This window comes from Eptesicus fuscus, chromosome 13 (genome assembly GCF_027574615.1).
Source record: "Eptesicus fuscus isolate TK198812 chromosome 13, DD_ASM_mEF_20220401, whole genome shotgun sequence".
Lineage (NCBI taxonomy): Eukaryota > Metazoa > Chordata > Mammalia > Chiroptera > Vespertilionidae > Eptesicus > Eptesicus fuscus.
The window spans coordinates 8,699,159-8,713,866 of NC_072485.1; the positions used below are offsets into that span (position 1 = coordinate 8,699,159).

A 14,708-nucleotide genomic window follows, 5' to 3' on the forward strand; every position below is an offset into this window, starting at 1 on the left:
GACACTCCATACTGTTTTTCACAGAGGCAGCTTCAGTCTGCCTTCCCACCAGCAGTGTTCTAGGATTCCCTTTTCTCCACATCCTCACCAGCACTTGTCATTTGTTGATTTGTTGATGGTAGCCATTCTGACAGGTGTGAGATAATTCCTTTTTGTCATTTTAATATGCATCTCATATTAAAACTTTGATCACTGACTTTGAGCATTTTTTCGTGTCTCTTGGCTATTTGCATGTCCTCCTTTGGAGAAGTGTCTATTTAGGTCCTTTGTCCATTTTTTTTGGATTATTTGCCTGCCTTTTTTCTTAAGTTGTATGAGTTCCTTATATATTTTGGAAATTAACCCCTTATCAGATGTATTATTGCCAAAATGTTCTCCCATACAGTGGCTCCCTTTTAATTTTCTTGATGGTTTCTTTTGCTGTGCAGAAGCTTTCCATTTTGATGGAGTCCCTTTTGTTTATTTTCTCCTTTGTTTCCCTTGGCCTAGGAGATGTATCCATAAACATATTGCTATGAGAAATGTCTGAGATTTTGCTGCCTAAGGTTTCTTCTAGGATTTTTATGGTTTCCTGACTTACATTTAGGTGTTTTATCCATTTTGAGTTTATTCTTGTATATTATGTAAGTTGGTGGTTTAGTTTCTTTTCTTTTTTTCATGTATCTGTCCAATTTTCCAAAGAAACCTAGGAATTGTTCTTGAGGCTTTTTTCTTAGTCTCCCTATCCAGTTCATTATCAAGTCGTATTGATTATACTTCCTAAAAATTGTCATGTTTCCTTCCCATTTTTTCTAAGCCTTATTAACTCTTACCTGTACTACTTTCTAAGATAGCCTTCCAACTCTTCTAACTTTTTACATTTAGCAGCCAGGATTTTTTTAATATATAAAATTTATTATTTTATTGCTGTTCTTAAAACCCATCAAATATCTTTCTGTTGTATTTGGAGGAAAATATGCACATTTCTTACCACGGTCCAAAAGGAAAAGTTTGCCTATGTCTTCAACCTTCTCTCAGGTTCCCACTTGTTCTTTCCACCTCAGTCACACGTGACTTCTTTATGGTCTTTGAACTCATCAAGCTCTTTCTCACATAGGCCCTAGCTGTTCCTGTTGTCACATGCAGTAGATCACATTGCCATGGCAGCCCTAGCTGGTACCCATGATTTGTCCTGCTTGTCAAATGCCTATCTTAGCCACCGATTGCATCATTCTTTCATCTTTAAATTTTTCCCATCCTCCTTTTTCAACTTTGTCTACTTTTCTTCGGATAATCTTTCCTCAAACTTCCCTCTCTACCTGCCTCATTTATCCTCTCTTTCTATTTCAGTTACATGTCAAAATCAGGGCATAGGTTATGAAGTTACAGACTTGGGTTTGGACCCTGACTCTAGAATTCCTAGTTATGTGACCTTGGGCATATGAACTTTAACTCTAATAAGCAACTAGCTGTTTCCTCAGCTCCAGAATGGGAATAATAATTATGCTTATCTTTTTTTTTTAAATATATTTTATTGATTTTTTTACAGAGAGGAAGGGAGAGGGATAGAGAGTTAGAAACATTGATGAGAGAGAAACATCGACCAGCTGCCTCCTGCACACCCCCACTGGGGATGTGCCCGCAACCAATGTACATGCCCTTGACCGGAATCGAACCTGGGACCCTTCAGTCCACAGGCTGACGCTCTATCCACTGAGCCAAACCGGTTTCGGCTATGCTTATCTTTATTGTGAGGATTAAACAAAATAGTGTATGTTCAAAAGTGCTTAACACATAGTCTGTTAGCAATTTGTCAAACACATGAAATAGCAAATAACAGTAGTGTGTTAATTCATATAATTTACATACTACATTTATGGGGAGTGTATGCTTAATTTTCTCATTTTACAAAATAGGACAATGGATCTCAATGATAATTAACTTGCTGAAGGAATTACACCTAAAGAACTACAGAGGTTAGAAATGGCCAGGCCCACTTTTCTCTAAAGCCTTTACCCTTAATTTTTCGGACATTTGCCCTCACACTAATGGATCAGTTAATCCTGATGGACAAATGAAGTATAGTGATAATGATGCACTTTTTATTAAGAAAAGAAAAATTAGGAGGAGGCGCTGGGAGAGGGAGTAGGGCCATCAGGAGGTTGGGCGCTTAAGTCGGATTCGTTTTTGAACTTTTCTTGATAAGACTGAGAAATTAAGTAACAGTAACCATCAAGAAGAAAAATGTCGGTGACACTGCATACAGATGTAGGTGATATTAACATAGAAATCTTCTGCGAGAGGACACCCAAAGCATGTGAAAATTTCTTGGCTCTTTGTGCCAGAAATTACTACAATGGCTGTATATTTCATAGAAATATCAAGGGTTTCATGGTTCAAACAGGAGACCCCTCAGGTACCAGAAGAGGAGGAAACAGTATCTGGGACAAGAAATTTGAGGATGAATACAGTGAATATCTTAAGCACAACGTTAGAGGTATATCTATGGCTAATAATGGCCCAAATACCAATGGATCACAGTTTTTCATCACCTATGGCAAGCAGCCACATTTGGACATGAAATACACAGTATTTGGAAAGGTAATAGATGGTCTGGAGACTCTAGATTAATTGGAGAAGTTACCAGTAAATGAGAAGACATACCGACCTCTTAATGATGTACACATTAAGGATATAACTATTCATGCAAACCCATTTGCTCAATAGTTATAATAGGCATGGACAAATACTTGGCAAACTATTTGAGGAACACACTTACTGTGGTTTACCCAGCTTTAATTATGTCAACAGATTGTATCATCCTGCTTGTTTACAACGAAGATCTTCCGAGTCTGTGGTACCAAAGGGAACCAAATAACTTTTACTCCTATGATTGAGCATATTCTTTACTATAACTATATCCAATGTATTTAAATTTAATTTAAAAAATGTTTACCTTTTGTTACATAAAAACATTTATTTAAAAAAAAGAAAAGAATTATATTTAAAAAATAAAATTAGATTTTATTTTTTATTAAATGATATACTACAAATGAAAAATGTACAAAGCAGTTTGCTATTAAAATTTAGACTTCCTGCCCTAACCAGTTTGGCTCAGTGGATAGAGTGTCAGCCTGCAGACTGAAAGGTCCCAGGTTCAATTCTGGTCAAGGGCACATGCCTGGATTGTGGGCTCGATCCCCAGTCAGGGGGCGTGCAGGAGGCAGCCAATCAATGATTCTCTCTCATCATTGATGTTTCTCTCTCTCCCTCCCTCTCTCTTCCTCTTTGAAATCAATAAAAATATTAAAAAATTATTTAGACTTCCCCATTCTACTTTCCTATCTTGTATCTTTTCCCAGGGCATCAACTCTTCACCATTTCTGGGGTGTCCCTAAGAAATATTAAATAAATATACAAACATATTTTATGTATTCATATACACTCAGATGTTCTTTTTAACTCAAATGGCAGCACATTACAAATACAGTTCTGTAGCTTATTTTAATAACCAGTGCATTTTAGAGACTATTAAATATTAGTACCCATTTAATATTTAATTTAAAAATATTATTTATGTTCATTATGTCAGTATACATATTTTCGAGCAGTTTTATATTGCTGAGTGAGCATGCATATTCTTTTCTATCTTTGCTGTTACAAAATACTTGCCTATACTTGCCTCTTTTGGCATTTATTTTTGGTGGCCAATTTCTAAATGTGAAATGTTTGGGTCAAAAGATAAGCGTATTTTTAAAAATTCATAAATATTATAAATACCAAATGCCCTTAATAGATAATACAGCAATTCACTTTCATATACACAAATTGAAAATGTCATATATTTAACACTCTAAATTTGATCTCATGAAAATCATAAAATTGGAGTTAAAGCAGATAATAAAGAGAATACCATTAATTGATAGAGACCAGGTCATACAGATATGTACTTCTATAAATTCCCTATTTTGCCTATTTTCCTCATTTGATTTTGCTTTTTTCCCCCCAAAATGCCAACTTTCATTAGTAAAGATCCACTATTAATTCAACTCAGGTTTTATTTTTGCTAAGATTATTTATTGTAGGGTTATATTTGATTTTCAGAATTAACTTTATCTATTTTATGCATGTACTAGAGGCCTGGTACATGAAATTCATGCATGGGTAGAGTCCCTAGGCCTGGCAGGCAATCAGGGCCAATCAGGTTCCCCGCCTCCCAGGTTCCCCGCCTCCCTGCCTCCCTGCCTCCCTGCCTCCCTGCCTCCCCGCCTCCTCCTTTCCTTGCCACCACATGGTTCCTCCGGCCTCTGCCTTCCTGCCTCCTCCTTTCCTCGCTCCCTCAGTGCCCCGCTGCTGCCTGCCATATTCCGCACCACCTCCTGGTGGTCAACATACGTCATAGCGAGCAATCGAACTCCCAGTCTCCCGGTGGAATTCCCGAGGGGACACTTTGCATATGAGCCTTTTATATATATAGATATTGTACTTCTAATACAGTACTTTATGTAATATAAGTTTTGTTTTATATTTGTTATTTGACATCTTGTTATTCTTACTAGATTGTGAGCACTTGATAACAGGCTTCATCCCATTCATATAAGAGCACTTAATGCCTGGGAATCCACCGGAGCTAACTAGGGGTTGATTGGCTATACTAGAGAGAACCTCTCCACAACTTATGACATTATTCCTATCAAAAAATTGGACATGAATAACAAAAATTATCTTTCAAATTTTTATGTCATAATTTAAAAAATATTAATTATCCAATCGTGTGTCAGTAGCTATGGTACAGAGTACAGTTCTTATAATTTTGGAATTAGTATTTCAGTTAAAAATTGCTATATTAAGTAATATTGATAGCATAAATCTTCTAATTTTATAGTTTTGTAAGTACTGATTAATCTTAGATATTTAACTTATAAAACATTTCACAAATAAGGTTTAATAGAGTGATATAAGAAATGTTACTAATAAAACTTCACTCTGAGTTAGTAGAAAATTTACTTGAAATATAATAGAAACTTTATTAACTATTGATAGGTTATATGATATCCCTATGTCTTCCTTAAGATCTTTAATTATAGATATAACTAGAGGCCTGGTGCTCGAAATTTGTGCGGGGGCGGGGGGCCTTCAGCCCAGCCTGTGTCCTCTCATAATCTGGGACCCCCCTGGGGGATGTCAGGCCTAAACCAGCAGTCGGACATCACTCTCGCAATCCAGGACTCTGGATGCACCAGTGACCATTCTTTTCATACAGGTGAAAGGTATCTTGCTGTTGTATGGGCAGCTACATTTTTTGCCCTGGTTATAAAACATAGTACATAACATGATGCTTCTGAGGCAGTAGTACCATTTTCCCCATCTTATGGGTGGAAAACTGAAGCAGAGAGAAGTTAAGTAATTGGCTTTGTCACACAGTCATAAGTGTCAGAATCAGGGCCGACCATAATATGTGCAAGCCAGAGGCCATGCATGTCATCGCTGCATCATCCTGTTTTTTCAGTGTTAGAGTAGCCTTGCCAGGTTTTAATTTTTAAATCTAATAGACTGTTCCCAATATATAGAGTAGGGTCCCTTGGCCTGGCTGGTGATCAGGGCTGATCTGTGGGGCAACCAGAGGGCAGGGCGATTGGCAAGGGCGATTGGCTGGTGGCCGGCACCGCCCACTGGCCCCACTCCCCGATAACCGCCGCTGGTCTTGCATTGAGCGTCTGCCTTCTGGTGGTCAGTGCGCGTCATAGCGACCGCTCGTTCTGCTGTTCAGTCGATTTGCATATTAGGGTTTTATTATATAGGATAGGGCAGTGGTCAGCAAACTGCAGCTCGCAAGCCACATGTGGCTCTTTGGTCCCTTGAGTTTGGCTCTTCCATAAAATACCACGGCCTGGGTGAGTCTGTTTTAAAGAAGTGGTGCTAGAAGAAGTTTAAGTTTAAAAAATTTGGCTCTCAAAAGAAATGTCAATCGTTGTACTGTTGATATTTGGCTCTGTTGACTAATGAGCTTGCCGACCACTGGGATAGGATATAACTTAGTGAGGGAAGTTTAAGTCTTTTTTGTTTTCACAATATCCAAATAGTGATCTCCAAATTTATACATCCAACTCAGACTAATTCTCTAAGCTCTCAGCTTATACATCCAACTATTTATTTGAGCTATCCAGTTGGAGGTTTAAAAATTACTGAAAATCCCACATATTCTGTATCCAAGTACCTTCTCAAGAGCACAGATTTTGAGAAACTAAGGAGAAAATAAACAAATGGGACTGCATATCAAAATAAACCATCAACAAAATGAAAAGGGAGCCCACTGTATGGGAGAACATATTTGCAATGACACATCTGATAAAGGATTAATATAAAAAATATATAAGGAACTCATACAACTTAACAAAAGTATGACAGAAAATCCAATTTAAAAATGGGCAAAGGACCTAAATAGACACTTCTCCAAAGCAGACTTACAGATGGACAAGAGTCATATGAAAACATGCTCAGTCAGTAATCAGCGAGATGTAAATTTAAATGACAATGAAGTTCCACCTCACACTAGTGAGAATGGCTACCATAAAAAAAATCTACAAACAACAAGTTTTGGTGAGAATGGAGAAAAGCAAACCCTGCACACTGCTGATGGGAATGCAGACTGGTGCAGCCACTGTGGAAAACAGTATGGAGTTCCCTCAAAAAATTAAATATGGAAATCCCATTTGACCCAGTGATCCCACTGCTAGGAATATACCCTAAGAAACTAGAAACACCAATCAGAAAGAATGTATGCACCTCTATGTTCACAGCAGCACAATTTACAATAGCTAAGATCTGGAAACAGCCCACATGCCCATCAGTAGATGAGTGGATAAAAAAGCTGTGTTACATTTATATCATGAAATACGATGCAGCCATATAAAAGAAAGATCTCTTGCCCTTTGAGAAAGCAGAGAGGGACCTGGAGAGTATTATGCTAAGCGAAATAAGCCAGTCAGAGAAAGACAAATATCATAATCTCAATATATGTGTAATCTAATGGACAAAATAAACTGATGAACAAAATAGATCCAGAGACATAGAAGCATGGAACAGTCTGTGCAATCTCAGAGGGAAGCCGGTAGTGGGTGGATGTGTAGGAAGAGATCAACCGAAGAACTTGTATGCACATATGCATAACCCTTGGACACAGATAATAGGGTGGTGGAGGCCTGGAGTGGGGGGATAAATAGTGTCTGTGGGAGAAAAAAGGGGATGTGAAATACTTTCAACAATAAAGTTTTAAAATTATGGGAACAAAATGTGTACAAAGTATGTAGACTCAAAATGCACTATGCCAATTTTTTTTCTCTCTATGACTATTGCCACATACTTCAGTGATAACAGCTTTATGATATTATAAAGTATTTTTCATCCTATGGAGGTAAATAATTTTTTTAAATATGACTATTACTTTAGCTTCATTGTTTATTTTATTAAAAATTGTCAGAATTGGATTTTTAGCATGTATTGAACATTGTTTTTAAGTTTGTAAGGACTACGATGTGTATATATAAGTATATATATATCTATATATACACATGTATATACATGTATATATATGTCTTTGAACACTGCTTATAGTTCTTTAATACTTTTACATTTTCTTTTGATAGGGTTGGACCAAATTTTATGAGTTTTCTTTATCAGATCTTCGGGCTGGTTACAACATTATTGACAGGCTCTTTGATGGTAGGTTCTATTGATGAAAATTTTTATCTGTTGTTAATGAAAAAAAATTGACATATTAACATCATGGTTTCTTCAAAAGTGACTTAACTTTCTTTCATAAAATTTGCTGTTTATTTTGTGATTTATGTCCTGGCCACCATGCTTGTGTTCTCTGAGACTTCTTATCTAGTGTGGTCACCGTTTTTGATATAACTCGCTCTGTAGCCTTTAGGAAGCAAAAAGCAAACAAGACCACATAATCCGATCCCCGAGGCCACCAGTTCTCTGTCTTCTGAAGACAAAAATGGCCCCTGAAATTTATTATGTATTACCCAGGCAAGGAGACACTAGAGTTTAGACAAGGATGGATTACAGAAGAGAATATGTTGATAGGAATCTCAAGCTTAAAAATGTCCTGAACAGAGATCTCTTGATCCCTTTTCTCCCAGCCCAACCTGCAAACTTGCCAAACCATTGTTCCCTGTGTCTGCCCCATTTTAGTAAATGGCACCACCATTCATGTAATTGTTTAAGTTCAAAGCCTATGAATCACCCTGGATTCTTTTATTTTTCTCATCCTCAATTACCCAGTGCTTTGAAAATTTCTGTTCCTTTCATGTCCAAATCACATCATGGTTCTATTTACTTCTTTCCACTTCATCAAGCAATAACTATTAGTTAATGCCAAATAGTTTTCTGAGTTTTTTGTTTATTTAACCATTTATTAGAAATTATACATCAGAAAAGTACATAAAAATGTTCAACTCAATAAATATTTATAAATTGAACCTATGTACCTAGTCCAAAATCTATGAACAGCATTACCAGCATTCCCAAAGCACCTCCCCTATTCTTTTCACACATGACTCGACATTTTTCCATGCTGTGTCAAGGGGAATGTCTTCCTGACTTCCATGAGCTACTGTTTTAATTTGACAGAGAGTTTTCTGGAGGATATGTACTAATACTTTACCTTGCACAGAGATTTGGTAATTTTCCAAAATGCTTTTGAATATTTATTTGATTTTTATAATACCACTATAAGGAAATATTATTAGTACCCTTTTAGGATGAGGAAACCAGAGAACAGAGTTTGAATGATTTGTTCATCACTGTATTTCAAGGTTGTTATGGAATTAATAGTGTCACGTGATTTTTATGTCTATCACATCATTGAATTGTTGTGAATAAGAGGCAGATACTTTAAAATAATATTAAATCTCATGATAAAAATCTAACTGTATGATTTTATATTTATAAAATTTCCTGACATTAAGAGAACTCCACAAATGTAGAATTAAATACAAAAACGAGAAAAAGTTCTAATTATAGAGGGCAGTTGATGTAGAGACTATGTAGCTATGAGATCTCAACAAGTTTCTTGACCTTTAAGTGTGAGTTTCCTGATCTGTAAAATAAGAATAATAGTAGGTACTGCTTCAATTGATTCAACTTGTGAGAAGTTTAAATGAGAAATGCTACGTAAAGTATTTAACATTTAGTACGTTTAGTGTATTGGGTAAGCTATCAGTAATGATTGACTGTTATTACTATTGCTATGTTATAATTTATGTTCTATTTATTTTCTCTTATCCTAAACAAAATAAAATGTGTCTTGAGAATAATGGGTATATGAAGAAAAATAAGATTTTTAATAAAAATTCTATAAAATATTTTCTGTGATGGCTGTTTGTATTTTTAAGTTGAAAGGTATATTAATGTTTCTGTATGTCTTGTATGACTTACTTACTTATGAATGAATGAATGAATGAATAAATGACTAGTGTACTATTTACTGAACATCAGAACTAGAAACTTGGCAAGTCCTGCTGAAGTCTCTTGTAGCTACTTAGCCACTATTGATAGTAAGATATAGGTGGGAAACAACTTTAATTAGTCCTCCACCCTAGAGGGGCCCTTGCTCTGCAAGAAGCAGCCTAAATCACCTATGCCCCAAGGCTATAGTACACTGCCATCAATCTCTGTAATGATCTCTGAATTATAAAATTTTAATGAAATTGAACTAGTAAGGCTAGCGTTGATGTTAACTAGTTAGTTTATATATAATTGTGTTTCCTATATTTATTCAGACCTAAGATATAATTCTCACATTTTAACATTACCACTGAAATGTTATTAAGAGGATATCTCTGACCCTGGCCAGCATTGCTCAGTGGTTAGAGCATTGATCTGTGGACCGGAGGGTCAGGGGTTCGATTCCTAGTCAAGGGCAAATACCTGGGTTTGCAGGTCTGGAACCCCTGCCCCCTTTCTCCTTGGTTGGAGCACTTGTGAGAGGCAACCAATCGATGTGTCTCTCTCTCTAAAAATCAATAAAAAAATATCCTCATTCCTTGAAAAAAAATTTTTTTAAGAGGATATCTCTGTTGCAAAATGGAAGCTTATAGAAAAGTCCCCTGTGGTTTTTTTATACTATACTACTTTTCTATTAGAATAGAAAATGGACAGTTGACTATAAAAATCATGACTTTGAGGAGACTATAATGTGTGAAGGTGTTTAGTAGTGTTTCCCTATTAATCAGATTACTTACGAACTAAGTTTATCATTGTATAAAATTATGTTTTGAATATTCTAAGGAATTTTCAGTTTAAGGAACAGTATTGCATGGCAGATAAGAATATGGCTCTGGTTTCAAAGTACCTCATTTCAGTCCAGATCTGTGGGATTTTCTGATTTTGGTGACTTAACCTCCCAGTATCTCAGTTTCTCCATCTGTATAATCGGATAATATTAACAATTCTGTTTGTTATGATTCTTAAGTGAGTTTATTTATGTAAAACACTTGGAAATTTTTATTTAATTAAATAAACTCTCAAAAAATATTAGCCATTGTGTGATTATTGAATATTAATTATTAATAATAGTGAATATTTATTAATGGACATTATATTAATATTAATGAGCATTTTAAGAAATGACTTAGCAAATTAAATATATTGTTATAGTCTATATTCCCATATAATTGTAGTCTGGAATTTAGTTGATATTTTAGAATATTTAAAAAATTTTCTAATATCTGATAAATGAAACCAATGAAAGTATTTTTTAATTATAGGTACCAAAGATGTACAGTGGGAATTTGTCCATGGTTTACTTGAAAATGCTATTTATGGAGGACGTATAGATAACTATTTTGACCTTAGAGTTCTTCAATCATACCTGAAACAGTTTTTTAATTCTTCAGTAATTGATGTATTAAACGAAATGAACAAGAAAAGCATTTTCCCATATTCCTTATCTCTGCCAAAGTCCTGCAGCATTTTGGTAGGTAAAATTAATCCTTGTCAATCTATTATCAGATATATACTTGTGTTACTTCTTATATTGTTAAATATATGTTGTTTGTTTCTAAATGCACAGTAATTATCATTCACAAATGTGGATTATTTGTTATACCAATATGCAGCCTGATTCTCTAAACTCTAGGTGTCCAATTCGCTTTTGGATACTTACTGAAGATTGACTGATGATGATAAGATATAGTGTGTAGGTAAATCTTGAAGGGAGTAGCAAAGGAAAATTTTAAATGTAGAACTGCTCTGAAGATCTGGAGTGGGGGAATATGCTACATCCTAGTAGGCCTAAGAGTGCTCTGATATATTTAATAATATGAAAGAAATTTAAAAAATATTTCACAAATGTCTATTTTCATATACTGGCTTATAAATTTAAAGCAGCTCTAAAAATATAAGAGGGATTCACTTTATCTGGCTTTCCTAGAACATTTTTGTATATGTGCATTTATTTTAACCAGGTGTAGCTTTTTGCTTTGAGTAATTCTATGAAAACCTCCTAGAATGCCGCAGCGGGAGAGGTGGGGGGGGGGGGGGCGGGAGAGGTGGCCGTGGCAGGAGGGAAGCCCGCCAGAAGTCTTACAGGAATATTCCTGCAATGGGTCCCTAGTATTTGTATAAATGCCCAAATAATATTTTTATTAGAATATTATAATTATACATTTGTTCATTAATTACAAAGATATAAATATGTATACACATAATTATATAGTTTTTCTCTTAGTATTGTGCCTTTTCCTGTCATTCAAATATTTTTCAAGGAAATTTCTGTTTCAGTAACATAATTATCAAAAAATAAAAGCTTGAAAACCTATATTAAACATATTATTCTTATATCTTATATGTTATATTACTAAATATCCCATCTGTTTTGTTTTATTAATCAGTAATAAACTTTGAACATTTGCCCAATGGTAGCCCTCTTCCAGACATTGTGGATTCTGATGCATCTGCGGAGTTCGCTTTCTCGTGGCAGAACCTTAGAGTGAATGAGCAAATAGATATATCACATGCTTATTTATCATTTATTTATTTCAGAAAATGTACCCTGAAAAGTCTCCCATCTCTATTGTTTGAGGTTTACATTGAAAAACAAAATTCATACAGAAAAGTATACATCATAAATGGGATTGCACTTAATTTGTATACATTGAACACATGAGTGTAACCCACACTAGGATAAAGAAACAACATTATCAACTCACCATAATGCCTCCTTATGCTTTCTTTTAACAGCCTACATTAGTTTTGCCTGTTTTTGTGCTTTATATAAATGTTATCATTTGTTATATATACTTTTGTGTTCAAGTGGGGATAAATCAGCCTGGATATTGCCTATTATTTAGGAAACATGTCGATATATGGTCCTAAGTAGAGAGAAGACTCTAGTCAGTCTAGATGAGACAATTTCACAGCTATTTTGAAATGAACAAAGTATGTAAACACAAATAAAATAATAGTTTTAAATTTATAAGATGATTTATGAGAATCAATGTTTAGTGTTCTAATTGACCTAGGTAGGAGGAAGAATCCGAAAGCTTCCCAGGAACAGGGGAACACAAGCGCACACACACTCCTACACATACACATTTACAAATGCATGCGTGTACACAAGATTATACTCATATGCATGTATATGTTTATACATTGTGATTGGAATCCTTATGGAAGGTTACAGATGTTGAACTATAGGAAAGGGATAATTTCAAAGAACAGCATAGCATGTCTTTCCAAAATCGGACATATTTTTAGGTCTTGGGCTTCCTGGAATCTGATTGTTTCCTTGGAAATACTTCAGGGGCAGCGGCCAAGATTAGGAAAAAGATGATGGTGTGAAAGGGAGCAGAAGATGAGTGTTTTCACCAAGAATAGTTACTTCAGCAAGAACAGTTTATATGCATATACAATACCTGCCTTAAAATAACTTGTCTCTTCATAAAAATAAAACAATTTCCATCTTTGGGCCAAACTGAATAAATCCTGTTGGTATATACTCTTACTTGCCCATCTAGATGCATACTTGCCAAATCATGTCTGCAATGCTCACGGTAATTCTTGGGATTCAATGATAGGATTATCAGTGCATTTCATCAGCTAACTGAAAACTGAGGAAATGCTTTATGATAAAGTGATTTACAAAGCAGTGCTTGCATGCTAAAGTATTTGTATATAGATTTCTGGGGTTTCTATAAATTAAAAGAAAAAGATTGCTGGAATATTTATTTTTGATATAAGCAGAACTACAATGTTGTAGATCACAATGAAAATAATTACAGGGCTTTCCTGAAAACATTCTACACAATATCTTACACATACTAGGTGTAGCCACTTAAATATGTTTGTTTTAGTCAATTCAGGGTCCCTTTGAATGTGGGAAGTTAGGATAAGAAAATATAGTATCAAATAATTTAAATATGAGGAGGTAGTAATGAAAAAGAATATTTCTTCTTTTTAAATTGATTTCAGAAAGAGGAAGGGAGAAGGAGAGACAGAAACATCAATGATGGGAGAGAATCATAGATCGGTTGTCTCCTGCATGCCCCCTACTGGGGATTGAGCTAGCAACCCGGGCATGTGCCCTGACTGAGAATTGAACGTGACCTCCTGGTTCACGGGTTGATGCTCAACCACTGAGCCACACCGGCTGGGCTATATTTCTTTTTCTGTTAATTAAAAATTTTTAATGTTGACATAATTGCAGGTGTTCCTATTTTTCCCTGCCCTTTGCCACATCCACCCACTCCCACCTCCCCCTCCCTTGGCCTTCACCAAACTACTCTCCGTGCCCATAGGGTATGCATATATGTTCTTTAGCAAATCCCTTCACCTTCTTTACCCAGTCACCCCTAACTTGGGCACCGGCCAGTCTGTTCCATGTATTTATGCTTTGGTTCCATTTTGTTCACCAGTTTATTAATTAAATTTCACATATAAGTGAGATTACGTGTTATTTGTCTTTCTCAGACTGGCTTATTTCATTTAGCTAACACTCTCCAAGTCCACCTATGCTGTAAAAAGAATATTTCTTACAGATAACTGATTATACAGACTGAAAGTGAGATTTATGTAGAAATGTAATATGTTAATAAATAATAATTTAATACTTCACAGCATTGTCTGTGATTTCAATAGATTCAAGTTCAATCTTTTTGAAAAATTGTTTTTCCTTTTTTATATTTAGGACTATCGTGCTGTCATTGAAAAACTCCCAGAGGATGACAAACCTAGTTTCTTTGGTCTGCCTGCCAATATTGCTCGCTCTTCTCAACGCATGATCAGTTCTCAGGTAACCTAAGAAAAGATTAACTTTTAGAAAAAATGTTCCTACTGAGCCTAAAAGAAATAACATTAATTTATGTAAAACTATAGACCCCACAAGTTTTTATTTTAAAATTTTATTTTATTTAACACAATATATTCCAGTCTTACCTTGAATAAATTTTTAAATGAACCAAATAGTTCTATCTTAATACATTTGTTAAAATTAGTAAAATATCATTGAACACTATCAGTTTCATCCAAAATATGTTTGTTTTTCTCCTGTGATTTAAAGTTACTTTAAATGTAATTCATGCAATTAATTCTTTTATAAAAAGATGTTTTCTAACAGTAACATTTTTCTATAAGAGCTACTTATTTTTTTAAGTGCTAGCTACATATTCTTTTTTCCCTAAGCATATTTTGACATTCTAGAACTTTTTCATGGACTCCAC

At 35.0% G+C, this 14,708-nt stretch overlaps 1 protein-coding gene and 1 pseudogene across 2 annotated transcripts in view; both read left to right on the forward strand.

Annotated features, from left to right (window-relative positions):
- The window catches only part of DYNC2H1 (dynein cytoplasmic 2 heavy chain 1), a 328,866-nt gene that overhangs the window by 221,317 nt on the left and 92,841 nt on the right, over positions 1–14,708 (forward strand). For both annotated transcript variants that reach the window (XM_028158576.2, XM_008150183.3), the window contains 3 exons: positions 7,626–7,701; positions 10,758–10,966; positions 14,177–14,281. In XM_028158576.2, coding sequence (XP_028014377.2) covers positions 7,626–7,701; positions 10,758–10,966; positions 14,177–14,281 — 390 coding nt within the window. The remainder of the gene's footprint in view (positions 1–7,625; positions 7,702–10,757; positions 10,967–14,176; positions 14,282–14,708) is intronic.
- LOC103293791 (peptidyl-prolyl cis-trans isomerase-like 3) lies at positions 2,164–2,711 on the forward strand (annotated as a pseudogene).